General features: G+C 39.4%; 1 protein-coding gene across 2 annotated transcripts; it reads left to right on the forward strand.

Annotated features, from left to right (window-relative positions):
- Positions 1-4,874: 4,874 nt before the first annotated feature.
- tdh (L-threonine dehydrogenase) lies at positions 4,875-27,933 on the forward strand. Of its 2 annotated transcripts, none has more exons than XM_063035569.1 (9): positions 4,875-5,059; positions 8,364-8,556; positions 10,679-10,721; positions 11,090-11,160; positions 11,251-11,400; positions 11,603-11,775; positions 15,836-15,926; positions 25,241-25,510; positions 26,054-27,933. In XM_063035569.1, the coding sequence occupies exons 2-9, from the start codon at positions 8,373-8,375 to the stop codon at positions 26,191-26,193; spliced, it is 1,122 nt and encodes a 373-aa protein (XP_062891639.1). In that variant the 5' UTR covers positions 4,875-5,059; positions 8,364-8,372; the 3' UTR covers positions 26,194-27,933. The 2 variants fall into 2 exon arrangements, with proteins under 2 accessions (XP_062891639.1, XP_062891640.1); XM_063035570.1 differs by lacking the exon at positions 4,875-5,059 and adding an exon at positions 5,182-5,390.

Here is a 27,933-nt window from a genome sequence, read left to right on the forward strand (position 1 = left end):
TTTTTTTAAGCACTCCTGATTTCCCTCTTAAGTGTTCTCTTGCATTTCTTATACTCCTCATGCCTCATTTGTTTCTTGCTGCCTATACCTGCTGTGCACCTCCTCATTCTTCCTAACTAGGCCTCAATATCCTTTGAAAACCAAGGTCTGCTAAATCTGTTAGCCCTGTCTTTTATTCTGACCGGCACATACAAACACTGTACTCTCAAAATTTCACTTTTGAAGGCCTCCCACTTACCAAGTAAACCTTTGCCAGAAAACAACCTATCCCAATCAAGACTTGCCACATCCTTTTCGATGCCATCAGAATTAGCCTTTCTCTAATTTAGAATCTCAACCAGAAGACCAGACTTATCCTTATCCATAACTATATTGAAACTAATATAATTATGATCACTTGTTCCAAAGTGTTCCCCTACACACACTTCTGTCACCTACCTAGTCTTGTTCCCTAAAAGGAGATCCAGTATCACACTGTCTCTAGTTGGGACTTCTATATATTGATTAAATAAACTTCCCTGAACACACTTGACAATTTCTATCCCCTCCAGTCCTTTAATTGTATGGAAGTCCCAGACAACATGTGGAAAGTTAAAATCACCTACTATCACAAACTTGTGTTTCTTACAACAGTCTACTGTCTCCCTACAAATTTGCTCCCCCAAATCCCACTAACTATTTGTGTGTGTGTGTGAGGGGGGGCTCTGTAATATCATCCAAATAATGTGGTTGCCTCTTTCTAATTCTTCAGTCCACACATATAGCTTCAGCAAACGGGCCCTCCAGCCTGACTGTCTTGAGTACTGCTGTTTCATTTTCCCTGATGTGTAATGCCTACCCCTTTAATATATCCCCCTCTATCACATCAAAAACAACGGAACCCTGGAACATTGAGCTGCCAATCCTGCCCCTCCTGCAATGAAGTCTCTAATGGCAACAATATCATAATTCCATGAGCTAGTTCATGCTCTAAGCTCACCTGCCTTGCCTACAATATTCCTTGTATTGAAATAGGCACAGCTTAGAACATTAGTCACACTATGCTCAGCTATCAGTTCCTGTCTTTATGCGCAGGCTTAACATCTACTTTCCTCACAACCATTCTATTGGAGCCCCATCGCCCTGCATCTTTCGTTTAAATCTCCCAGAACAGCACTAGACATTGGTCCCCCTCCAGTTCGGGTGCAAACTGTCACATTTGTACATGTCCCACCTTTTCTAATGATCCAAAAATCTGAAGCCTTCCTTCCTGTACCATCTCCTTTAGAATGTATTAAATTGTATTACCTTCGTATTTCTAGCCTCACAAGCATGTGCACAGATACTAATCCCGAGATCACCATCTGGGAGATCCCGTCCTTTAACTTGCACCTAGCTTCTTGAACTCACTTAGCAGGATCTCAGCACCCTTCTTGCCTGTGTCATTTGTCTGATGGAATGGATCAGTGCTTGCTGAAGAACATTGGCTGCTGGCAGAGGAGTGATAACAGTCAGTGGTCAATGGAAAATACAAGACAAGAAGATATAAAATGTGTTCCCCAAGAAACAAATGCATGCTCACTTGTACAAAATTACTGCCATGTTATTGTCATGTTAACCATTCAGTCATAGTTTTTCAAAGGTTCATCCTGCAGTTCAGGGACTTGCCAGTATAAGTCTGCTCAGAACTACACAATGTGCCCCTTTATTTATATGTTAATCATTTGGATGATGGAACTGATGGATTTGTTGAAAAGTTTGCAGATGATATGAAGATAGTTGGAGGTGCAGGTAATTTTGAGTAAATAGAGAGGCTACAGAAGGATTTAGACATTTTCAGAGAATGAGCAAAGAAATGGCAGATGGAATACAATGTCAGGATGTGTATGGTCGTACACTTGCAATGGGGATTTCAAGGGGAATAGAAAACAAAAGCAAGGAGGTAATGCTGAGCCTTTATAAGACACTGGTCAGGCCACTCTTGGAGTATTATCAAGAGTTTTGGGCCCCATATCTCGGAAAGGATGTGTTGTCTTTAGAGAGAGTCCAGAGGATGTTCACAAGGATGATTTCCGGAATAAAGGGGTTAACATATATGAGGAGTGTTTGGCAGCTTGGGCCTCTACTCACTGGAATTTAGAAGAATGCGGGGGGTGGGGGGGGTGCATCTCATTGAAACCTACCGAATGTTGAAAGGTCCAGATAGGGTGGATGTGGAGAGGATGTTTCCTCTGGTGGGGGTATCCAGAACTAGAGGGCATAGACTCAAAATTGAGGGGCGACCTTTTAGAACACAGGTAAGGAGGAATTTTTTTTAGCCAAAGAGTAGTGAATCTGTGGAATGCTCTGCTACATACTGTAGTGGACGCAAAGTCCATGGATATATTCAAAGAGAAAGTTGATAGTTTCCTGATTGGTTGGGGCAGTAAAGGATATGGTCAAAAGGTGAGAAGGCAGGTGTCTGGGGTTGAGTGGGATCTGGGATTAGCCATGATGGAATGGCGGAGCAGACTCAGGAACAGAACTCTGCCCCTTATGTCTTATGGTCTTACGAAAGCAAGACTGTATTGTTGAGACTTCATAAAAACACTGGTGAAGCCTTATTTAGACTATTGTGGGCAGTTTTGGGCCCCTTATCTTAGAAAGGATGTGCTGAAAGTGGAGAGGGTTCAAAGGAGGTTCATGAAAATGATTCCAGGATTGAATGGCTTGTCAGATGAAGAGCATTTGATGGCTCTGGGCCTGTATGTGCTGGAATTCAGAAGAATGAGGGTGACTTCATTGAAACCCATTGAATAGTGAAAGGCCTTGATAGAGTGGATGTGGACAGGATGCTTCCTGTGGAGGGAGAATCTAAGACCCAAGGACGCACTCTCAGAATAGAGGGCATTCTTTTAGAACAGAGATGAGGAAGAATTTTTTTTTTTAGTCAATGAGTGGTGAATTTGTGAAATTCTTTGCCACAGGCACCTGTGGAGGCCAAGTCTTATGTATATTTAAAACAGAGATTGATAGATTCTTGATTGGTCAAGGAATGATGGGATACGGGGAGAAGGCAGAATATAGGGGCTGAGAGGAAAATTGGATCAGCCATGATGAAATGGTGGAGCAGACTCAATAGGCCAAATGGCCTAATTCTGTTCCTATGTCTTATGGCCTTCTGGTCTATACTGTAACTACTGTATGTTCAAAGTTAATTTTTAATAATCGCATGATTTTATTTAAAAACATAGAAAGCCTACAGCACAATACAGGCCCTTCGGCCCACAAAGCTATGCCGAACATGTCCTTATCTTAGAACTACCTAGGCTTATCCATAGTCCTCTATTTTTCTAAGCTCCATGTACTTATTCAGGAGTCTCTTAAAAGACCCTATCGTTTCCGCCTCCACTGTCGATGCCGGCAGCCCATTCCACGTACTCACCACTCCCTGCGCAAAAAAACCTACCCCTGACATCTCCTCTGTACCTACTTCCAAGCACCTCTTGTGCCAGCCTTTTCAGCCCTGAGAAAAAGCCTCTGACTATCCACACAATCAATGCCTCTCATTATCTTGTACACCTCTATCAGGTCACCTCTCATCCTCCGTCGCTCCAAGGAGAAAAGGCCAAGTTCACTCAACCTATTTTCAAAAGGCATGCTCCCCAATCCAGGCAACATCCTTGTAAATCTCCTCTGCACCCTTTCTATGGTTTCCTCATCCTTCCTGTAGTGAGGCGACCAGAACTGAGCACAGTACTCCAAGTGGGGTCTGACCAGGGTCCTATATAGCTGCAACATTACCTCTCGGCACTTAAACTCAATCCCACGATTGATGAAGGCCAAAGCACCATATGCCTTTTAAACAACAGATTCAACCTGCGTAGTGAGTGTCCTATGGACTCAGACCACAAGATCCCTCTGATCCTCCACACTGCAAAGAATCTTACCATTAATGCTGTATTCTGCCATCTTATTTGACCTACCAAAATGAGCCACCTCACACTTACCTGGGTTGAACTCCATCTGCCACTTCTCAGCCCAGTTTTGCATCCTATCAATGTCCCGCTGTAACCTCTGACAGCCCTCCACACTATCTAAAGTCTCTAAAGTTGACATGAAAAAAATCCGACCTCTCCTGCAACCTCTACTTCTTGTCGCATTGCTGAATTGTGTTCACCTCCTCCACTCTGGAATTCTCGCGTGTTTAAAGAGTACACATTGGAATTTTGTGCTTCCGATGTATGCACGACTCTTTCCTGCTATACCACAGGGTTAAAGTCGTGCTTGACCCTTTGCCCATGTGGTTTATGGTTAATGTTCGAAGGTGCCTGTTTGGTCGATGAGATGCTTTTTCAAGCCGATTAGCTTTATTGATGCCACGTAGAAAACAGAAGATATAGATGGAATTGGGACGGAAAATCAAAGGAACAGGCAACTTCAATGTGGATTGTTCTGAGTTTTTAAGATTTTAATCCAACCTTCGGCAAGTTCTGCAAGCGCAGAGCAAATCACTTTCGAGAAGTTCTTGAAATCTTCCTTGATGACGAGTATGTTTAACTTAGTTTAATACGTGGGTTAATATTACGCTTTTGCGTTATCTGATAGAAACAAGGTACATACTGTACTGCAGTCTTTTTCAAATGAATCCTGATAAAAACAACGCGCTTATAAAGGGGGAAATTATTTTCCTCTACCCTGCTGCAATGCGAAACGGCATCTCTGTTCATTGTATCTGCACAAAGTCAAATTTATCAGGTCATGCTCAGCGCGACGGACCAATCTCCCGGCCGCAGCAGCCGGAATGCAATTTGATACATACGAAAGCAATCTGGCAAATCCATCAACCTGCGCCACGTGGGGACCTGCCCCTGGGTTGCTAGGAGACGGTCGGAGCGGGATTGAGATCGCCGAGGACGGCAGGATGATCGACGTCAGTACTTCTCCAGCGAGACCAATGGGAATTGAGGCGTCGGCATCAGTAGCCAATCACAGTGCAGTCGAGCGCCCGGTTCTCCGGTAGAAAAGAGGAGCGTGAAGGCGGCTGATGCAATCTAAATGGTAACGCGTGTGGAGGGTGGTTGGCAAGCGACTGGTCCAGGTAAGATGAAACCTCGTCCCCGGCCAGTGGGATGGACAAGGATAACATACATTATAGACAACTCTCTCCCTATCAGGTCATGCCTACGATGGGTCGGAAAAATAAACAGAAGTGTAAAGACAGAAGCCGGAAATCCGAAATAAGCCTGTTGGTGGCTGGCAGATCGGGCAGCATTTGTCGGGAAGGGAGATAACGTTTTGGGCTTGATCAGCTAGCTCCGGCAGCTGCGCTGGCTGTTCGGCGAGTTAAAGTGTGCCCGGCTCTCACGGGGGATGACATAGCAGATCGCTACAGCGCAGTGTGGGATTGAGCGGGGCCCTGGCCCGGGCCGGTGTGTAACGGACCCTTTACGCTACTTGCGACGGTGCTTGGCTCAGGTTCTGCCGGGGTTCATCCGTAATCGTGTTGTGTCCTTAATACCGTGTTCGGCGCACGCGTTTGCCCCCGGGGTTCCCGTCATCTCGCCCTGTTTAAGTCGCCGGCTGTTTTCAAAATCCACTGTTTGGGAAATGAAGTGGATGGGCATTGTCGGGATGTAGATAGGTTGAGGTAGGGGACCTTACAAGTAACTTTATGCGTTAAACAACTTCCATCCCAACTAAAGGCGGGGTGTAGACTTAAAGATCAAGTGAAAGACACGAATGTGTGTGACGCAGAAATATGTGCGTGCAGTTTGGCCATAATGTCAGCCAACTGCGAAGTCAACCTTTCCCTGCCCCCATCCATTCTCGTTGTAGAACAACGCGGAAAAAATACAGAAAATATCCAGCAGGGCAGCAGCGTCTGCGAGGAAGCAAACGGCAAAAGTTTTATAACGATAAACAACCTGATGAAAAGTCAACTATCTTAAAATCAGTTTTTCTTTACAGAAGTGATGTCAAACCTATTTTCCCCTCATGTTTTGGGTTATATTTCTAGATCTGCAAGCTTGCGGTTTTCATTTCAATTAGTGCAAATTTGCTTAGGTATGTGTACAAACTGGCCCTTGCGGTGGAGCTTTTTTTTGGAAGAGCAATAAATTGTGAGAATGACAAATACTAGTATGGGAGGCTTCATTCTGTGGAATGATACCTACCCTTCAGGGCCATTATTACTGATACTTTTAAAAGCTTCTAAAATCACTGTTTCTTGGGTCTGACTGACTACATTGTGCTATTGAAAGACTCTTTTAACATAGAAACATAGAAAACCTACAGCGCAATACAGGCCCTTTGGCCTACAATGCTGTGCCGAACATGTCCTTACCTGAGAAATTACCTAGGGTTACCCATAGCCCTCTATTTTTCTGAGCTCCACGTACTTGTCCAGGAGGCTCTTAAAACACCCTATCGTATCTGCCTCCACTACCGTCACCAACAGCCCATTCCATGCACTCACCACTCTGTGTATAAAAAAAACTTACCCCTGACATCTCCTCTGTACCTACTTTCAAGCACCTTAAAACTATGCCCTCTCGTGCCAGCCTTTTCAGCCCTGAGAAAAAGCCTCTGACTATCCACAGGATCAGTGCCTCTCATCATCTTATACACGGCTCATCCTCTGTCGCTCCAAGGAAAGAAAGCTGAGTTCACTCAACCTATTCTCATAAGGCATGCTCCCCAATCCAGGCAACATCCTTGTAAATCTCCTCTGCACCCTTTCTATGGTTTCCACATCACAGAAACTGCTTTACCTCTTTAAGTCCAGAAGTACTAGCAGAAGTGAGCTGTGAAAGCAACTACAGAGGAAAGGTGTTCCAAATGGAAATTTGGTGAAAGTGGAAATGTAGAGGGAGAATAGTTGAATTTCAAGGCATGCAGAATTATGTAAAAACAGAAATGCTGAAATCATTCAACATGCTTTCTGATCGGTTTGTGTTCCCTCGTCTTACCCTTCCTTTGGTCCACAAGCAGCTCTTTGACCTTGCTGATGTTGAGTGCGAGGTTGTTGTTTCAACACCACTCAACTAACTGGTATATCACTACTGTACGCCCTTTCGTCATCATCTGAAATTTCAACAGCAATGGTTGTATCATCAGCAAATTTATAGATTGCATTTGAACTAAGCCTAACCACCCAGTCATGGGTGTAGAGGAAGTTGAGTAATGTACTAAGCATGCATCCCTGAGGTGCACCAGTGTTAATTGTCAGTGAGGTGAAGATGTTATTTACAATCTGCATAGATTGTGTACTGAAAGAAATTTAGAATAGATTCCTGACCGGGATGATATTTCCAATGACTTTGCTTTGTTTACTGTGGTTAAGTCATTAAAAGGTGTAGGCAAACTGTTGCCAATTATTTCTAGTTTGATCTGACTGTATTTTGGCTGAAAAAGTTTTGGAAAAATCAATATGGTTGTGGGGGTGGGTTCAGTAAAGATTCCAATTTGACATATTGGTAGCTCAGGTTGGCTATTTGGAAGTTTGGTTAATCACCGAGCTTGCAAAATGTTCGCACACTTTGCCGAGCTCGGCGATCAACCCAACTTCCAAAGGATGCAGTTTTTATAATGTGTGCATGACATAGTTTGATCAGCTTATTTTGGCTTTGCTCCACGAAATAATTCACTACAACTGGAATCATATTACATTAGGAATAATTGGATGACCATTCAAAAAGTCAGGAAGGAGAGTGTAAGCTTGCAGTGATGTAGTCTTATCAGTTGGCAGTAAAGTGAGGTAAATACTGTTTATCTGTAACAAATTATTCACTGATGTTTTCACCTTGAATATCCTTGTATCATTGTTGCAATTTTTTTCCAATCCATTAAATGTTTTCATAATCTTGATTGACAGTTTGTATGCACCATTTATAGTTTACTGATATTTTGTAGTTGAATCAAATGGACAGTTACGTATGCCTTTGCCAGAGATTTTAGTTTTAATGCCCAATTACACAGCCATATGGGAATAAAATTTAGTGTTATTACAGCGGAGATGAGCAGGCAAAGGAAAACATACTGCCTAGATTGTTCTGACTGAGAGTACAATTTCAATTTAAAAGCATAGTCCAAAATCAGATTATTCAAGAAACTCAGTAATTAGAATGTGGAATATAATAAGTAGTTGATGTAATAGATGTTTACTGCAGGGGAACCAGGTAGGTATTTGTTGTGGAAAGGCGTGGAAGGGTATAATAATGGATGAAGAGGAGTGGGTTCCCGTGGAACAGAAACAAAACAAAAATCAATGCATTAGAATACCTGGCCTTCTGTTTGCAAATTCAAATAGGAGTGTGCTACTGAAGATTATTTTAAAATTTAACGAGCATATTTGGTATAAATGTCTAGTTACTCAAATAAACCTGCCATTATTTCTTGTTTAGGTGTGAATTATGCCACTCTTTAGGAACTTGACCAAGATAGCCAAACGGGCACTACTGAGCAATGGTTGCAGTTGCCAGATTTCTGCTGTGACTGTCAGGCCAATGAGCTGGAGTCCCAGACAAGTAAATGCAGATGCTAGCTTTCACTCCGTGTCTTTTGCTGAATCAGATCACCCTCGTATTCTTATCACTGGTATGTATCTTCAGTCTTTTTGTAGCATTTGAAATATTTGTGTAAAATGTCTCCATGTACAATTAGCCACTTCAATTTACTTGTTGACATGACCTCCCAGGAAACTCCCAAAGCGCTTTTAAATTAATACAACAAAACAAATTTAAAACTGTACAAATTTAGTCCCATTTTCTAACTTTTTTTTCTCCCTAAAGACCTTTAACTTTCATGGTAGTCAGCACCATCTGACAACTGTATCAAGTTTGTTCAGGTATGAATGATAGTTATGAATACCATTAGGATATTTGACTTTAATATTTCGCATAGCTACATATTTGATGTGCCAGCTCCTTGTGGGCATTTATGGTATGAGTCACTGAGTAAGTGAGGCCAAAGTTCAAAAGTATTTTGAACATGTCCCAGTGACACTTTAGCGCAGTGGCAGACCCAGAACAGAAATGGCTAAAGTAGTGTCAATGAGCTATTAACTGTATAGTTTTAATCAGGAATCTACTGCTGTCTTCATTCTAAGTCTGTAAAATCATGGCCACAATAAGAGATCAATATCATGGTTAACGGCACTAGCATGTAGAATACTGCTACCAATACGAAATCAAAAGATGAGAGTGGTTACATGTATTTAAATAAAAGTCAATATCATCTTAAATGGCAGGACAGGCTTGAGAGAACTGGTTGTTCTCCTGCTACCTTCCTGTGTTCTTGTGCTTGTATGTTTCACATTTAAAATGCAAACATTCATAAAGTGCAAAACAAATTGTGTACAAGGCACCATTTTAGATTAGATTATGAGGACACGCAGTACTCTTTTATTGTCATTTAGTAATGCATGCGTTAAGAAATGATACAATTTGTTCCTCCAGAATGATATCACAGAAACACAAGACAAACCAGGACTAAAAACAAAACTGACAAAAACCACATAATTGTAACATATAGTTACAATAATGCAAGCAATACCGTAATTTGATAGAAGAACAGACCATGGGCACGGTAAAAAAAATCTCAAAGTCTCTCAAAAGTCTCATCATCTCATGCAGACGGTTGAAGGAAGAAAACTCTTCCTGCCATGAGCTTCCAGCGCCGCAAACTTGCCGATGCAGCATCCTGGAAGCACCCAAACACAGTCCGACTCCGAGTCCATCTGAAAACTTTGAGTCTCCGACACCGAGCACCTAGCACCATAGCTGCCGAGTGCTTCGACCCCGGCCCTGGCAGCAGGCAATAGGCAAAGCTGAGGATTTGGGGCCTTCCCCCTCCGGAGATTCACAATCGCACAGTAGCAGCGGCAGTGAAGCAGGCATTTCAGATGTTTCTCCGTGCTTCTCATGGCTGTCTCCATCAAATCAGGATTGTGCATGGCATCCTACTTCACGAATACGATATCAATTCGGAGTGGCCGCGCGCACTGCGTCGTGCCCCTATCTTCTCCTCCCCTCCCCATGATGCTTCCCTTGCATTAGATTACTATTACAGAGGAGTTAAGCATGTGTTTTTAGTAAAAAAAACAATCTGATGTATGTTTTACCAATTTAAAAGAGATCGTATAAAAGTTAGTTTGCTTTCACTGCTCTTAAGCAAAGCAGTAGATTTCCAGAGCAATTTTCGAGCCTTTTCTGACCAACAGGTGTGACTACATGTACTGTTTACAAAGTTGACTTGTGTACAAAAGACTCAGTTGGCATTATGTAATGTTTGCGGCACGACTAAGTTATTATCCCATAATGTTCAAATAATTCTTCTGTATTTGACAAATTAGTTGTTCTGTTGCCCAGCAACCTGTAAAATGTTCACAGCCAAATTATTTGATATTGTGTGGTTGCTCTGTTGCACTATTGGGCAAATAAAATACTTGTGTTATGAACAATTTAACTAATGATACTTCAATAGTGTGTTAGCTCATATTTATGGATGTTGTTCTATCAAGACATTGAATGTTTTATGTACTCACATTTTTTTCCACGTGTGGGGAGGGGAAAAAGATGCTCAGCAAAAACTTGCTAGGAGTTTCTTTATTATTTGTATGCGGTAATCGGGACCAAGCTGGATTTGTGGCATTTGCCTTTCACTTTTGAAAACAGTTCAATATTTCAGTTTGATCCTCATAATATATTTTGCTTTTCAGGTGGGTTAGGCCAGCTTGGCGTGGGGCTTGCTAAATTGCTCAGGTATGTAACTGTAACATTACATTTGAATGATAAAGGACTAAATTATGTATATAACAAATAATTAAATGTCAAAACTGATGTGAGTTGCTCACTTGCAAGTTAATGAAGAAATTGACAAAAACAGTTTAAAACCACTGAAGTTTTATGTGTAAGCAAAGTGTTGATAGATATTTAAGTATCACTTGTTTGTTGAATACGCGTTTAGCTTGTAAATACATATTTTACTCAACCAAGTATGATCTTCAGGTAGAAAAAAACATTTTAGCCCAGATAATTTTTGAGTAGGTGGCAGGAGGGATCTTTGTATTAACTAAGCTTGGGTCTCTTTTGCAACTTTGGTCAAAAAAGTCCCCTAATTCCTTTCACAGGAAACACTTTGGTAAAAACAATATAATACTATCTGACATCAGAAAACCACCAGATAATGTGTTTCACAGCGGTAAGCACTCAAAATCATTTAAAAATTGTTTATCTTTCAGCAGGAGAAAAATAATGTAAATATTTAGGAATCTTTGTCTTCCTTGTTTAGGGCCATTTATATATTCTGATATTTTGGACTACAAGAACCTACGTGAAATTGTTGTCAATAATCGTATTACATGGCTGATTCACTACAGTGCCTTGCTAAGTGCTGTTGGGGAAGCAAATGTACCTCTGGCACGCAGTGTCAATATTACAGGTGAGAAATGTGTGACATTTGTTGTTTGTGCAAAGCTTCCATGAGATTACAACTATTTTTACTTGCCTAATGAGATTCAGTGTAACCAAACCCATAATTATGGACACATTTCCCTTTCTAATCCTGGGTTTTGCTTAAACATAATAATAATACTTCATTAATTGTGATGTTCAGATTTCTTAGAAATACCTTTATTTTGCAGGTTTACACAATGTCTTGGATATTGCAACTGAACATAATCTTCGCCTGTTTGTTCCCAGTACAATTGGTGCATTTGGGCCAACTACGCCAAGAAATCCAACTCCTGATCTCTGTATACAGCGACCTAGGACTATCTATGGGGTCTCTAAGGTTCATGCAGAGTTAATGGGTGAGGTATGTGGCCTTTCAAGATTGAATTTTAATTTTTGAAAATAATGCTGTTTTTGCCTCTTTTTAGAAAAAAATCCTGCTAATAGAATGCAAAATGGTTTATTTATTGTACTTGAATCTACCTGGTTTGTTAATTGCTGACTGCATCATAAAAGACATTCTTCAACTGTATTCTAATTGTGACCAGAGCAAAAAAAATCATTGATTGATCTTCTAGTATATCTTCCTCCATTGTCCTCTTTGAACTTTACCTTGAAAGTATTGTTGCATGAGGCTGTTCGCCAGAATGATGGTCACAGCTGTACATATACTGTTACTTTATCTGTGGTTTGATTTTTTTTACTTGATTGAAGAGGCTGGGTTTCTGCGTGAAATGAAGGGCTGAGAGGGATCTAATGAGGGTGTGTAAAATTAATAAGGATCTGGAGGTAGATGGAGAGAAACTGTTTCTAGTAGTGGAAAGTCAAGAACAAGAGGAAAACAAGTTTATGACACAGGAGCAGAACTGGGCCATTCAGCCAGTCGAGTCTGCTCCACCATTCCAACGTAGCAGATGTATTTTTCCTCTCGGCTCCATTCTCCAGCCTTCTGGTATCGTTTGACACCCTTATAAAGGAAATTGGCTAATAGTTTCAAAACTAATATGAATTAAACTTCTTGTGCAGAGCAGGTTCATTACTTTTTTTTCCAAAAAGACAGTGGATAACTACTTGAGGAAAAAATTACAGGCTTTGGGGGAAAAGAGCAAAGGGGTTAGCCAGATTTCTTTTGTTATAGTTTCAGTGGGCCGAGTGGCCTCTCACCATGCTATAATCATGTTGGTTTGTTGACCCCCAGCAGTTGTTAGTTTTGACTATTGTGATTAAGTTTAGTTAGCTGCTCATGGATTCTGAATTATGATTTTACTTGCTGTTCCTTGTAATTTAAAATGTCTTGGCCAAAAACTGCATTTGTGAGGAAGCTCTATTTATGGAAGTGCATTAGTTTTGAGATAGTAATTATGGAGAAGGAGAGGACTGATCCTTGAGTTGAGATTCTAAATTAGAGAAAGGCAAATTTTGATGGCATCAGGAAAGATCTGTCATGTGTGGTTTAAAATAGGTTGTTTTCAGGCAAAGGGATGCTTGGTAAATGAGAGGAGGATGCTGGTTAAGAAGGAGGCACATATATAGGCAGTTAGGATCAAATCAGGCACTTGAGTTTAAGAAATGCAGGAGAACACTTGAGGGAAATCAGAAGAACTAAAGGAGGACAATGAGGTATGTATAAGCAAACTGAAAGGCAATACAGTTTGTGTTTGAAATCATGGGCTAATTTATTAAAAACTGGTGCAACCTGGGCATGAATTTGGTACAGCTTTTACAGTTGACGAGATTACCAGTAAAACTACATTTTGATAACAGAATAGTGGCTACAGGAAGTAACACACTAGGTCCTGATTAGAGAATAGAATGATTATCCATAATCTAACAGCAAATCCAGTTTTCTATCACAACAACAGGTGCATGCCATAACATAATTAGTGAAGTTCCTGAAACTTGGCTGTTGCTGCTGCATTCCATGTCTCTATTTCTACTTGGTTGTTCCCTGTTATCACATTAGCACAATCCACATCCCTATTTACTAGGTATTAGCCCTCATTTTTCTTTCCTCGATAACAAGATAGTTCCAGCAGAGAAAGTGACTCTTAAAAACTTCTACAGGTATATTAACAGAAAAAACATAACAGGGGATGGATTATTCCTCTTGAAGATCGGGGTGCTTATATAGGAGTGAAGGTGGAGGAGATGTTAAATGGATTTTTTTTTTAACATCTATATATACTTAGTAGCCATACAGGGTCTATAGCATGAGGCAAAGGGTTTATGAGTTCATGGGCTGTATCCTGATTACAGAAGAGAGGAGATGCTTGCTGCCTTGCCAAAATAGGATAGATAAATCTGCAGGGCCTGATAAAGTGTCCCCTTGAGCTTGTGGGAGGCGACTGTATGAGGTGCTGAAGCTTTACAAGGCATTGGTCAGACCACGTTTGGAATATTGTAAGCAGCTTTTGGCCCCTTGTGTAAGAAAGAATGTGCTGTCATTGGAGAGGGTCCAGAGGAGGTTCACAAGAATGAGTCCATGAATTAAAGGGTTAATGTATGAGAATGTGTGTGATGGCTCTGAGCCAGTTCTTACTAGGGATTAGAAGCATAAGAAATTCCTCCAAAAGTCAATGAGTTTAGAAGCTGAAAGAAATTATTGCTGACTCCACCTAACTCGGCAGTCACCTATTAACCAAACTGAAATTAAGTAGATGCTACAAGTCCATCGCCACCAGGACTACACGTAATCTCTGAAGTTTCTTTCCTGTAGCTATCCAGCTTCTCAAGAAAACTTGGGTGTCCCTAAATGTCCTGCCACAACATCTGCTTCCTGCTCTCCTCCTGGTGATAATTGTTTAGTCTGTTCATATGTTCACATTTATTTAAGTTTGATCATTGATGTTTCCACGTGACCATTCTGTTGATTGTTTATGGCTGATTGCACTGTTGTTTTGTAAACTGTTGGTTGCTGTTGTATTGTCTGTTATGGTATTGTCCCATGTTTTATGCTTGGCATTGAACCACAGTCAATTCTGGTATGTTTCAAATACTGGCAATTAAGTGATTCTGATTCTGAATGAGAGGGAATCTCTTTAAAAAAACTATTGAATATTGAAAGACTCAGAATGAAATTGGAGAGGATGCTTCCAATAGTGGGAGAGTCTAGGACCATAGGACACATTCTCCGAACAGACTACAAAGTATTTCTGTAGCCAAGGGTACTGAATCTGTGGAATTCATTGCCATAGACAGCTGTGGAGGCTATGTCATTGAGAGGTTGATAGGTTCTTGATTAGTAAAGGCATCAAAGGATATGGGGCATGAAAATGGGGTTGAGAGAGATGATAAATCAGCCATGATTGAATGGTGGAACAGACTCAATGGGCTGAATGGTCTAATTCTGCTCCTATGTCTTATGGAATGTTAAACTTCAAAAAAGCTTTGAGGACACCCTCAAATTAACAAGTTACCTAACAAGATTTAGAAATAAATTAGCAATGATGCACAGGAAGGGGAATTATTTAGAGCAGTTTTCTGACACTTGCAATTAATAAATTAGTTAATGCAAATTGTGTGGAAGAAAATTGGAGGGGTTGCAAGAACTTGTAATTGGAGGGGTTGATTAGTTGATTGGTTTACTTCATAAAGAGTGTAGAAAGAGAACTGTTATACAGAAAATGTGAAAAAATGTTTTTTAAAAGAAGTAACTTGGTTATGTTGGTTAGACAGGAATTCTTAAAGTTTGTTTTGCATTGCTTAGGAGGAGGGATTTGATAGTTTAGTATTTATACACAGTACACTTGAGTACCACACAATTTTGAGCTAACCAGCTTGTGTGTGGATTACGGAAGATATAGCAGAATAACCTCTACCCCTGTTTCATCCTGTAACTTTGTTTATCTGTTCAATCTCTCAATTCTGAAATATCCTTCATATTTTTCATCTAAAATTTAACTTTCTCACATTTACTAATAACTGAAAACATTTGCAAATTGTCACAAGGTATAAACTTTTTTTTACAGTGTTTGGAAGATAAACTTAATAAGTTTCCTAGATTCCAGAGACTATAGCAACAGAAACTGGAATAGTCAAGTGCAACCACAGCAGCTTTGGTCAAATTTTGGACAATGTTTCTCACCCTCTGTATGCCACGTTGGCTGAACGGAGGAGAACTTTTAGTAATAGACTAAGATATCTGCACTGCTCCAAAGAGTGCTATATGAGGTCATTCTTGCCCTCAGCCATTAGGCTCTATAATGAGTCTACCTGTAGCCAGAGAAGTGATGATCCCCTCCTGTTAGACTGTAGTAACTTGTGTTTTTTCTTTCTACTTCCCTTCTAATATTTATATGCTATTGTGACACTGTAATTCCTTTGGGATCAATAAAGTATCTATCTAAATGTCAGAGCTCATTTAATTTTTTTTTGTATTTGACCATATAGTGATTTATGTAATGTCTTGTGTATATGTTCATTAGTACTACCACCATAAGTATGGCCTGGACTTCCGATGTCTGAGGTACCCTGGCATAATTTCGGCAGGCACCCAGCCCGGTGGGGGCACAACAGGTTTGTTAATTATGTTGCTTACACATCGGTGTATATTGTGGAATGCCAATGCTCAAATTGTGCGCCATGATGTTACAATGGGCAAAAATAAGATGAAATTTGATAATACTCTCCACATACGCTATGTGACTTGTTAATTGGTTCCAATATTTTGTCTTTCTTCCAATTTTCAGCATCTGCAGCAATATGCTGTTGAATGGCAGAGCAGATTCGATGGGCCAAATGGCTTAATTCTGCGCTTACAACTTGTGGTCTTACTCCTGATTGTTTGACTTTAAGAAAATAGAATGTCATTGTTGAGTCAAGTCACTTAATTGTCGGAAACCCAGCCTCTGACTTGTTCTCTGAACCACGGTGTTTATGTGGATTGTTAAGCTGGAACCTCGTCAATTGTAACATCAAGAAAGCCGATATTGGACAATGTCGGTAATCATGCCTTTAGGTTTCAGAGGAAGGTGATCTTGCAGTGCGCTGCTTCAGTTTTCAAAGAGCTCCAAATGAAATTGAACAAACTGCAATCTTCAGTGACTAACTCCATATCTGAAGGTTGTTTGCAACTCTTGCAGCGGGGGTAACTTCATTGTCACCCCAGCTACTGCTGAGTTTGCTCTTGATTTCCAGACTCCTTGATATCATCCTTCGTTACATTACATCCTGATATCACTCCATTTGACTTCTGCTCTTTACTCAATATTTGTTCAAGTCTGGAGTTGGGTGATCCTGGCAAAAGCCAAATTGAGCATTGGTATGCAGACTATTGTCTGTGCCACTTGATAGTGTTGTTTGTTAATTGTTTTGCTAATGATTATAAATAGAAGAGCTGTAATTAATTAGATTGGAGTAGTACTAACTTTTGTAGACATGGATATATTCTGGCAATTTTCCATGTGTTTTGAGTGGGTGCCAACAATATAACTATGCTTTTACAGCTTAGCTAGAGGTATAACTGGTTCTGTAAGTTTTCAGCATCACAACCAGGATGTTGCTTGGCCCAAAAGACTTTATATTGTTTTCATTTGTTGTGAAGAGCAAATTGAATTAGCTGACCAGTTATATGGTGAGGACTTTGGGACAAAACTGAGATATATTGTCCACTACACTTCTGGCAAACTGCTGCAAATGTTTTTGGTCTTTAGCAATCACTTGGTAGACTATACTATTTGATGATGTCCCGACGAAGGGTCTCGGCCCGAAACGTCAACTGTACCTCTTCCTATAGATGTTGCCTGGCCTGCTGCATTCCACCAGCATTTTGTGTGTGCCATTTGATGATGGATATGTTCCTAAAGTTGTTCTATTGATCTGTTATAATTGTCCATCACTGGTAATGTTTGTTCTTGATACATGCATGTTAACCATATAACAATTACAGCACAGAAACAGGCCATCTTGGCCTTTCTAGTCCGTGCCGAACTCCTACTCTCACCTAGTCCCACCGACCTGCACTCAGCCCATAACCCTCCATTCCTTTCCTGTCCATATATCTATCCAATTTAACTTTAAATGACAACATCGAACCTGCCTCTTCCACTTCTGCTGGAAGCTCATTCCACACAGCTACCACTCTGAGTAAAGAAGTTCCCCCTCATGTTACACCTAAACTTTTGCCCTTTAACTCTCAACTCATGTCCTCTTGTTTGAATCTCCCCCACTCTCAATGGAAAAAGCCTATCCACGTCAACTTTCCATCAATTTACCCACCACTGACGTCAAACTCACAGGCCGATAATTGCCACGTTTACTCTTAGAACCCTTTTTAAACAATGGAACCACATGAGCAATATGCCAATCCTCTGGCCCCATCCCCGTTTCTAATGACATTTGAAATATTTCTGTCAGAGCTCCTGCTATTTCTACACTAACTTCCCTCAAGGTCCTAGGGAATATCTTGTCCGGACCCGGAGACTTGTCCACTTTTATATTCCTTAAAAACGCCAGTACTTCCTCTTCTTTAATTATCATACTTTCCATAATTACCCTTCTTGTTTCCTTTACCTTACACAATTCAATATCCTTCTCCTTAGTGAATACCGAAGAAAAGAAATAGTTCAAAATCTCCCCCATCTCTTTTGGTTCCACACATAGCTGTCCACTCTGATTCTCTAAGGGACCAGTTTTATCCCTTACTATCCTTTTGCTATTTATATAACTGTGGAAACCCTTTTGATTTATTTTCACCTTACTTGTCAAAGCAACCTCATATCTCCTTTTAGCTTTTCTAATTTCTTTCTTAAGATTCTTTTTACATTCTTTATGTTCCTCGAGTACTTCATTAACTCCAAGCTGCCTAAATTTATTGAAGATCCCTCTCTTTTTCTGAACCAAGTTTCCAATATCCCTTGAAAACCATGACTTTCTCAAACTTTTAACCTTTCCTTTCAACCTAACAGGAACATAAAGATCCTGAACCCTCAAAATTTCACCTTTAAATGACCTCCATTTCTCTATTACATCCTTCCCATAAAACAAATTGTCCCAATCCACTCCTTCTAAATTCTTTCGCATCTCCCCAAAGTTAGCCTTTCTCCAATCAAAAATCTCAATCCTAGGTCCAGTCCTATCCTTCTCCATAATTACACTGAAACTGATGGTATTGTGATCACTTGACCCAAAGTGCTCTCCAACATATACCTCTGTCACCTGCCCTGTCTCATTCCCTAACAGGAGATCCAACACTGCCCCTTCTCTATGTATTGCTCCAAAAAACTACCTTGCACACATTTGACTATTGTGTTGAGGGCAACCTTATAAAGCAAAATATGAATATAAGGTCCAGGAGTGATCAGGGATAGCTTCTTCCCCTCAGCTATTTGATTTCTAAATGAACATTGAATACCAACATGTTTTAATTATTTCTGTTTTTGCATTACTATTTTTAATTTAATGTATACTTATTCTATTTATTATGCATTTCATTGCACTGCTGCTGCTAAGTTAACAAATTTCATGATATATGCCAGTGATATTAAATCTGATTCTGGTAGTGGCAAGGTTAGATAGCTTTTATATGATTATGTGGATTGTGGAGTTACTTGACTATGTGTCAGTCTTTCTTTGCAGTTTTTAGGGTACATCTGGTATGTTTTCCACACTGCTTATAAACTGGAATCTGTTGAGTGAATATTACTATTATACTTTACATGTTTACTGTATCATAGAAACATAGAAACATAGAAAATAGGTGCAGGAGTAGGCCATTCGGCCCTTCGAGCCTGCACCGCCATTTATTATGATCATGGCTGATCATCCAACTCAGAACCCAGCCTTCCCTCCATACCCCCTGACCCCTGTAGCCACAAGGGCCATATCTAACTTCCTTTTAAACATAGCTAATGAACTGGCCTCAACAGTTTGCTGTGGCAGAGAATTCCACAGATTCACCACTCTCTGTGTGAAGAAGTTTTTCCTAACCTCGGTCCTAAAAGGCTTCCCCTCTATCCTCAAACTGTGACCCCTCGTTCTAGACCTCCCCAACATCGGGAACAATCTTCCCGCATCTAGCCTGTCCAATCCCTTTAGGATCTTATACGTTTCAATCAGATCCCCCCTCAATCTTCTAAATTCCAACGAGTACAAGCCCAGTTCATCCAGTCTTTCTTCATATGAAAGACCTGCCATCCCAGGAATCAATCTGGTGAACCTTCTTTGTACTCCCTCTATGGCAAAGATGTCTTTCCTCAGATTAGGGGACCAAAACTGCACACAATACTCCAGGTGTGGTCTCACCAAGGCCTTGTACAACTGCAGTAGTACCTCCCTACTCCTGTACTCGAATCCTCTCGCTATAAATGCCAGCATACCGTTCGCCTTTTTCACCGCCTGCTGTACCTGCATGCCCACTTTCAATGACTGGTGTATAATGACACCCAGGTCTCGTTGCACCTCCCCTTTTCCTAATCGGCCACCATTCAGATAATAATCTGTTTTCCTATTTTTGCCACCAAAGTGGATAACTTCACATTTATCCACATTAAATTGCATCTGCCATGAGTTTGCCCACTCACCCAACCTATCCAAGTCACCCTGCATCCTCTTAGCATCCTCCTCACTGCTAACACTGCCACCCAGCTTTGTGTCATCTGCAAACTTGGAGATGCTGCATTTAATTCCCTCATCCAAGTCATTAATATATATTGTAAACAACTGGGGTCCCAGCACTGAGCCTTGCGGTACCCCACTAGTCACCGCCTGCCATTCTGAAAAGGTCCCGTTTATTCCCACTCTTTGCTTCCTGTCTGCTAACCAATTCTCCACCCACACCAATACCTTACCCCCAATACCGTGTGCTTTAAGTTTGCACACTAATCTCCTGTGTGGGACCTTGTCAAAAGCCTTTTGAAAATCCAAATATACCACATCCACTGGTTCTCCCCTATCCACTCTACTAGTTACATCCTCAAAAAATTCTATGAGATTCGTCAGACATGATTTTCCTTTCACAAATCCATGCTGACTTTGTCCGATCATTTCACCGCTTTCCAAATGTGCTGTTATCACACTGACTCCAGCAGTTTCCCCACCACCGACGTTAGGCTAACCGGCCTAACATGAACAATGTTTCCATTTCCTTTGCATTATTCCAGGGTTCCAAGAATCTCTCCTTGGTCTTTTATCCACATTTTGCTTTATAAGATTGCCCACAACACAATAGTCAACATGCGTGTATCAAGAACAAACATTACCATTTCTACAGCCTAAATGATTAGATGTATTTCAGTTCAACATTATAGAGAAAATAGATGTTTTCAGCCACCTAACAGACCTGGCTGTAAGCTGAAACAAATGATGTATTTTTGTCCCATGAGAAGCTGTTAATTCTGATAATACTGCCTGATGAATTAACTGAATTAGTCCTGACAAAGGGTTTCGGCCCAAAACGTCGACTGTACCTCTTCCTAGAGATGCTTCCTGGCCTACTGCGTTCACCAGCAACTTTGTGTGTTGCTTGAATTTCCAGCATCTGCAGAATTCCTCGTGGCTGAATTAACTTGCCTATTGTTTGAGCAATATACATGCTATTGTTGTCGCTTTTTTAAAAAAATAGTTTGAAGCTAACCAGTTTTCTAATTGTCCTCAACTTTTAGATGACTGTGTGTTTAGTTTGCAGTCTTCTGACACACTTCATAGTTTATTTCCGGATCTGTAGGCCTTTCCTTTTCTCAAAAGCTCCTTGTATCTGACCACACTGCAAACACTGCGTCATTTAGTGATAAGGCACAGACCAACTTGTTTTGCTTTCTGGGACCTCGACTGCTCTTCTCTCCAAAACTTACATTGCTGCTGCTGCTTGATATAAAGTGGGATTGAGGATGGTTTAACTTCATTGTCATTGGAAGCCATCAGTGAATTAATTGAATGAGAGCCCTTGGTTCACTGATAAGGAAGTCCATGGTTGGAGATTAGGCTTTGCTGTGTCTACTTGGCTCACGAATATGTAGATATCAGCATAAACATACTGGTGCACTCTGCTCTGTCCTTTCCCACACCCTCTACCTCACAGCTCCATTTAATTTTAATGACAATGAACAGCTTCCTCAAAAATATTAGTAAGAAAAGGTTGATCAAATTGATAAGCTGTTAATACAAATCAAATAGGGTTTTGGTCTATTGCCAAACTTTGAATGGTGATGATGGTACAGGTGATGGGCCCTGTATAGAAGATAAAAGGATAGGAACCAACCAATGGTTGTGGTGTTTATATGCAAGTGTCCAAACATTGCTTTTGAAGCAAGTTGTTTCAAGTGCTAGTACACTGTTAACAAGGACCTAAATATTATTTAGTACTGGTCAGATTCTTTGCCACTTGAAATTCGATCAATATGAATGTGAAGTGTCATTAAGTTTTAATTGATGGACTTGGAAATTTGAGATTGAAATTTTAAACAAGCACTTTTTCTGATGTAATTTCCCCCTCCCCCTCTCCCTCTCCCCCACCCCTATTCAAACTATCTTCTTTCTCATGAGCCTGAAGCAACATTAATGTGCATATTTTAACAGGCCAATAATAGTTTGAGAGTAGAGAGAATTTTTAAATAACCTTGGAAAGGGACTAGAGAGTCAGAAAAAAATTAGAGATCCTGATGACTACCGTCCCTGTGTCCAGGATTTGAATCAGACAGAGATCACTTGACTACTACACCAGTCCTTCCATACCAAGGTGTCATGTGCAGCCAGAATTTGATGAGCAACTCTTTGAAATAAATGAGGCTGTATATTCCTGCATCCCAGATACTGGTAAACCCTTGACTAGGCAGTAGAAAGCGGCATTAGTTGTCTATTACTGTACCAAACAAAGCAGTTTAGGAAAAGTTAGCTTCAATAAAAACTCTTCAGAAATCCATTTTTAAACAAAACTGGGTAAATTCCTCCATCTCAACTTTCAGCAAGACAGAAACACAGGATCTGTTTAATATACAGATATTACCTATTTTTCCAATAAACTAGGTATATATTGCTGCCCTAAACTGCCCACTTTTGTTAAGTTGGTGTTAGGCATTATTTCCTTTAGCAATTGAAAGAGATTTGAACCAGTAGTTTGTGACGTCATGTTCTATCTGAGTACAAAAGTTCGACTTGCTCCAATGCAATACTGTATGTTTCATTGCTGGAGGATCAAGGCCTTGTCCATTTTTTAAGGTGAGTGTAAGAGATACATAAACAAGGGTTACTTCTACACTGTTTCTCCTGCTATCTCTTGGCCGATAATTAGACCTGCACTTACAGTAGTCATTATTAATTTGAAGGAACTTGGACATGCATTCTGCAGCATTTCCAATAAAATGGTGACCACGCTCAAGTAGGAGGAGCTGCAAAGCCCTTTGTGAATGTGCCTTGCTTTCCCCTCCTTTCAGTTCATCTTGCATTTTAAAAAAAAGAATAATCAACCCTCATTTTTCAACTATACTTAGTCAATCTTAAGTGGTTTCTGGCCTGGTTTATTTGTCCTGATTCATAAAGCTGCTTGGGTCCTTGCAATGCAAGTGCTGAGTAGTGTATAAGATTGTCAATCACTATCAACGTGTAATTATTGTCATCATTAATTTGATAGTTTATTTCAATAAAAATTGCAGCTATTCTTTAGTAAAATGCTGCAAAACTGCATGGAACCCAGAATTTTTATTGAGGTTTCCAGAAAAATTATAGGAATAATATGGAGTTCAGTGCTCAAATAATTGCACACAGCTAAGGTTGCAGCAGACATAATATGAAATAGATACACAAAACCTACGTACAAGTGACCATATGGCCATTAGCTATTTTTGAACATGGAACACATTGCAAATCTAAAATTGCTACATAATTTGCAGTTCACTAGGTTTCCCAAGAAGGCACGGTATGTTTTGGTTATTTTAGGGATTTATTATAAAAGCATTTTTGTAGAAACTTCATTTGTAGTGCTTCATGTTATTTTGTATAATTTTACTGTCATCAATTTTTGTCCTTTTCTTTGTACCATTTTACTTTCCTGTGGTTCCTGAAAAGGTTATACAACATGTGAAACTGAACCTTTACTCATTCTAAATGAACCACCACCTTCTACACTTTTGCCTCTTAATTCCACCTTTTCATTAGTTGGATGCTTGTTGTTCTCCAAAGTGCTCAATAGTCATTCCATAGTAACCTTAACTGTAAGAAGTATTAAACTATTCCAACATGTTAAACCAGATTAGTGAGGCAGATGTAAGATAGGAACATAGGGTTTAGTTGAGGAAGTTTTGGAAGGACTTGGCTTGCCAGCAATCAAAAAAAAAGGAAACCAAGCTCCTCTTCCCCAATTGCACATATTACAGAACCGAAATGTACCTCTGGCCCACAGAAGTCAATATGGTGTTTGAAGGTTGCATTTGGGACTTCTCTGATTTGTATTTCTGAGAAACAGTTTGGTGCATTGTGTACTTAATATACTAAAAATTATCAGGTGGCTATTGCAGTGTAAATGAACACCAAGAAAAAGTGAAACAAAATCACTTAGATTTTTAGGAACTTCTCAGAAAAGGTTTTGAGGCTTGTTTTCTAGAGGCAGGTGTTTTCAAAGTGCTGTAATTTGGAGAGGAAACTATTACTATTTTCATTAATTTTGGTTTCTATTCTGCTGAAATTGGAGTTGCAATTTCAACTTGGCAAACTATTCTAAAGAGCATCACCGCTTTTTCTTGCAAAGGCTTTCTGCATTTTTCTTTATTTTGTATATTTGAGTGAGAGATGTGAATGCATTTTTTACTTGAGAAGTTGTAAATGTCAAATTCTTAATATTTAATTTTTGTACATCCCATGTTGGCTTCATAGATGATGGTAGGTGAAGTCTGTGACCAGTTAAATACGTTAACAATTTGGAACTGTAGTAAGATGCTGGATTACACAAAAATTGGTGTATAGTTTGGTGAATAAAATGGCTTTAGATATTAAATCAGTTATTAAGATGGCAGGGCATTTTTAGATGGAATTTAACTGTATATAATGTTGGGATGATTGAGGCAAGGTATGCCCAATAAATGGTGGGTCTCTGTTAGTGAGAAACAAAGTCCTTGATGGATAATGCCAAGGATCTGGGAAGGTGGCAGCACAGGCAGATAATCCGGTGAAAAAGGCGTAAGGGATTCTTGTGTTAATTATCTGGGGCATTGAATATAAGACCAGGGAATTATAGTACAACTTTATAAAAATATTAAGTCTCAGTTTGGAGTACTGTGTGCAGTTCTGGTCACAAGGACATGATTGCAGTGGAGGGAGTACAGAGGATATTCACCAAGATGTTGCCTGACTTGGAGCCCTTTCATTCAGGATAGCAGATTTGTTTTCCTTGATGGGAGAGGCTGAGGGAACCTGATAGAGATATATAAAATAAGGGATTTGTTTTATGTGAATATTTGGAAAGGGTTTTTAGAGTGAATATGAATAATAGTTTTAGGGTGGTTATTTTCCATAATATTTTGTCTGAGAAGGGTACAGAGGCAGGTATTTACACTAAACTTGGTCCATAGCATTCTATACTTTAACAATTCAGGTGCTCCTAAAGTATAGAATGCTATGGACCAAGTTCTGAAAATGGGATTAAAGTAGATGGGTACTTTATCATTAGCATAGGCATGATAGACTACCTGTTATGTGTTGTATGCCTTTAATTCAAGATTAGAGCTATTTTGAAATGTACTTGGATTTGCGTTCAGAAAAAATTAAGCAGCTTGAGTACTACAGGTAGAGTATTTTACAAAATCAGATCCATACAATAAGAGATGAGTGTACATGTTTTGCCGTTTAACTGAAGAAAGGGAGCTAACTTTGCCCAATTACTATATATTTATTTTATTTTTTAGACTATGCTGTTCAGATTTTCCACGATGGTATAAAAACAGGAAAATTTGAATGCTACCTAAGGCCTGACACAAAGCTCCCCATGATGTATATTGATGACTGTCTGCGTGCAACACTGGAAATCTTAGAAGCACCAGCAGAGCAGCTCAGAATGAGAACCTATAATATCAATGCCATAAGTTTTACTCCTGAAGAGCTGGTAGCTGAAGTCCAAAAGCATCTGACTGACCTGAAGGTTACTTACAAAGTTGATAACGTACGCCAGGAAATTGGTAAGTCTATGGACAGAACCATCATCGCACAGCCTGTCAAATAACTGAATTGCTTAAACTTGACAATTTGGTGTAATTAACTCTTGCCCATTTTGAGAGTGCCATGCCCCTGAATAAAACAGCGCTTTTAGCCTCACCAAAACTCTCAGTATAATATCTGGGCCAATATTTATCATGGATCAGTGTCTTGCAACAAATTGGTTGTCCCTCACCCACAAATTCAAGCAAATTAGGAAACTAAAGAGAAAATTCTGAAGGATCATAATCTTCAAGCGAAACCAATGTACCAACTTGCTTTTAGTTTGCTCTGAAGTCTGAGTATGTAAAGTACAAATATATAAAAGTTCAGGAAATTCGTGGCTTTAAGAGTTTTGTACTTCGGACAGTAGTTTCAGTCCTGTGCTTCAAAAATAGTTTCTATAATGTTTGTCACTTAAAAGATTAATCTTGTTGCATTGGGAAGATGTGAATGTTCTAATCTTCTTATAAGATTTGTAATAGTATCAAGGATATTAAAATGTTAAAAACTATTTCTCCTCTTAGCTGATAGCTGGCCAATGGAATTTGATGACCACAATGCTCGGCAAGACTGGGGCTGGAAGCATGAATATGATCTTCCTGAGCTGGTGTTTACTATGCTGAATTTCAGCACAACTTACAAACAGCTGAGGCAAGCAAATTAGGAAATGAAGAGTGAAAATTCTGAAGGACCAGAATCTTCAAGGGGATCCAATGTACATAGAACTTTCTGCAGGAGTTACTTTGTAAAACTTTTTAAATATTTCTTTATCTGTACTTGAACTGACCTGACAGCTATGATTTGATGTATATCTTGTGGATAGAAAATTCAATTAATAATTGGTGTTGATAATCTGACTTGACTGGTTCAAAATACATCAACGTTGCTGAAGTGTTTGGTCTACAGATAATGCTTTTACCAAAAGTGTCAGCATTTAGGTCAATACCTTTTTACTTTTAGTTTTATTTCTAAAATTATTTTCATTTTATGCTGGAATATGGAGGGAGGAGGTAGTGATGGGGTAAGGTAAAGTGAAGGTGCAGTCAATCTTCAAAAAAAACTTACTGTCACAAGATCCATGTTTGCGACTTGATCTTGAGCCATTGATTTTTTTTAATACTATTGAATGAGTTGAGTTCATGGTTACTTTGGTTGCAGTTTCTTTATCTAATTCTGTTGAAGATGTTAGTAGAAAATGTTACACTGTTACAAAAAATTTAGTTTCCAATATTAAAAATGAATATGGGTATACATAATTCTATCAAATACTAATAACATTTGTAGAATTTTTGAACTCTGGCCATTGCTTAGAATAACAGTGTTTCGCACTACAGTGATCATCAGTGTAGAAATACAGCAGGTAATGCACATCTGAATATTTTTGGTGTTGAGGTTGTAATATTCTTGTGTCATTGCATTTCATAACCAACTGTTTTTGCAGTGGCTGCTGAGATGCTTTGGCATGAATTTGTTTGAATTTAGCCAGTGTTTTTCCTTATTCTAAAGTAGTGATAGAGGAGCATGAGGAAATGAAGGCTGGATCCTCTTACTGGATTCCATTTCCAATGGGAAAGAATCCATAGTTAACTTTATTGAAAAATTATGTTTGGATTTTATTTTGCAAGAAATAAATTCTGCTTCATAAACATAGAAAATGTGATTTAAAAAAAATCCATGCATTTAAATTTGCATTCACAAAACCTGCAATGTTAATTTCTCTTGCTGTTCTCATATCTGTTAAATGAAAACAGAAATATTCAGAAAATAGGATTGTATTATACAGCCCTAAATAAGGGAAATTCATTAATGTGCAAAAAACTGCTATTCTGGTTTCAGATTAGCATCCATTATCATTATTATACCTTTTATTTGAAGAATGCAGTACTCAAAGGCATGATGATAATGGATTGGTTGGCGCTGGGATCTTTGCTGTTCATGATATAGTTAATCATTTTATTCTTTACGTTTACATTAAGTTATTGATATATTTGTCATGCATACATCAGAATATCAAAACACGAGTAAAATGTGTTTGTGTCAAAACAAATGAACAACAATTGTGCTGGGGGCAAGTGTAACTACATTTCCTGCACCAACATACCATGCCATAATGCAGGAGGCTACAGGTCAGTAAATTCATGGATTACATGAACATTTGTGTTAGTGTGGATAAGGATGGCACATTCAAGACTGTAAGTAATATGTTACCTTTTACTGTTCATATCAAAATCTTACTAAACATATGATGTACTTCAAAGTTGTGTTTATTGTCATTCACACAAGTACCCATGTATGCACAGATGCAACAAAGAACTGACAAGCTGTAGCATCACATGCATTTCACAAGAAAGAAAAATACAACTTGGCATTTGCCAGACCAATTAGAATAAACCAGGTTCAATAT

The sequence above is a fragment of the Mobula hypostoma genome, chromosome 2, assembly GCF_963921235.1.
Source record: "Mobula hypostoma chromosome 2, sMobHyp1.1, whole genome shotgun sequence".
Lineage (NCBI taxonomy): Eukaryota > Metazoa > Chordata > Chondrichthyes > Myliobatiformes > Myliobatidae > Mobula > Mobula hypostoma.

What these genes read in the sequence shown, in the direction of transcription:
- tdh (XM_063035569.1), top strand. Translation starts at nt 8,373, where the DNA reads ATGCCACTCTTTAGGAACTTGACCAAGATAGCCAAACGGGCACTACTG. An exon ending in AGATAATGTGTTTCACAGCG is followed by an intron (nt 11,161 to 11,250) that starts GTAAGCACTCAA and finishes TTCCTTGTTTAG; the next exon opens with GGCCATTTATATATTCTGAT. An exon ending in ATGCAGAGTTAATGGGTGAG is followed by an intron (nt 11,776 to 15,835) that starts GTATGTGGCCTT and finishes TATGTTCATTAG; the next exon opens with TACTACCACCATAAGTATGG.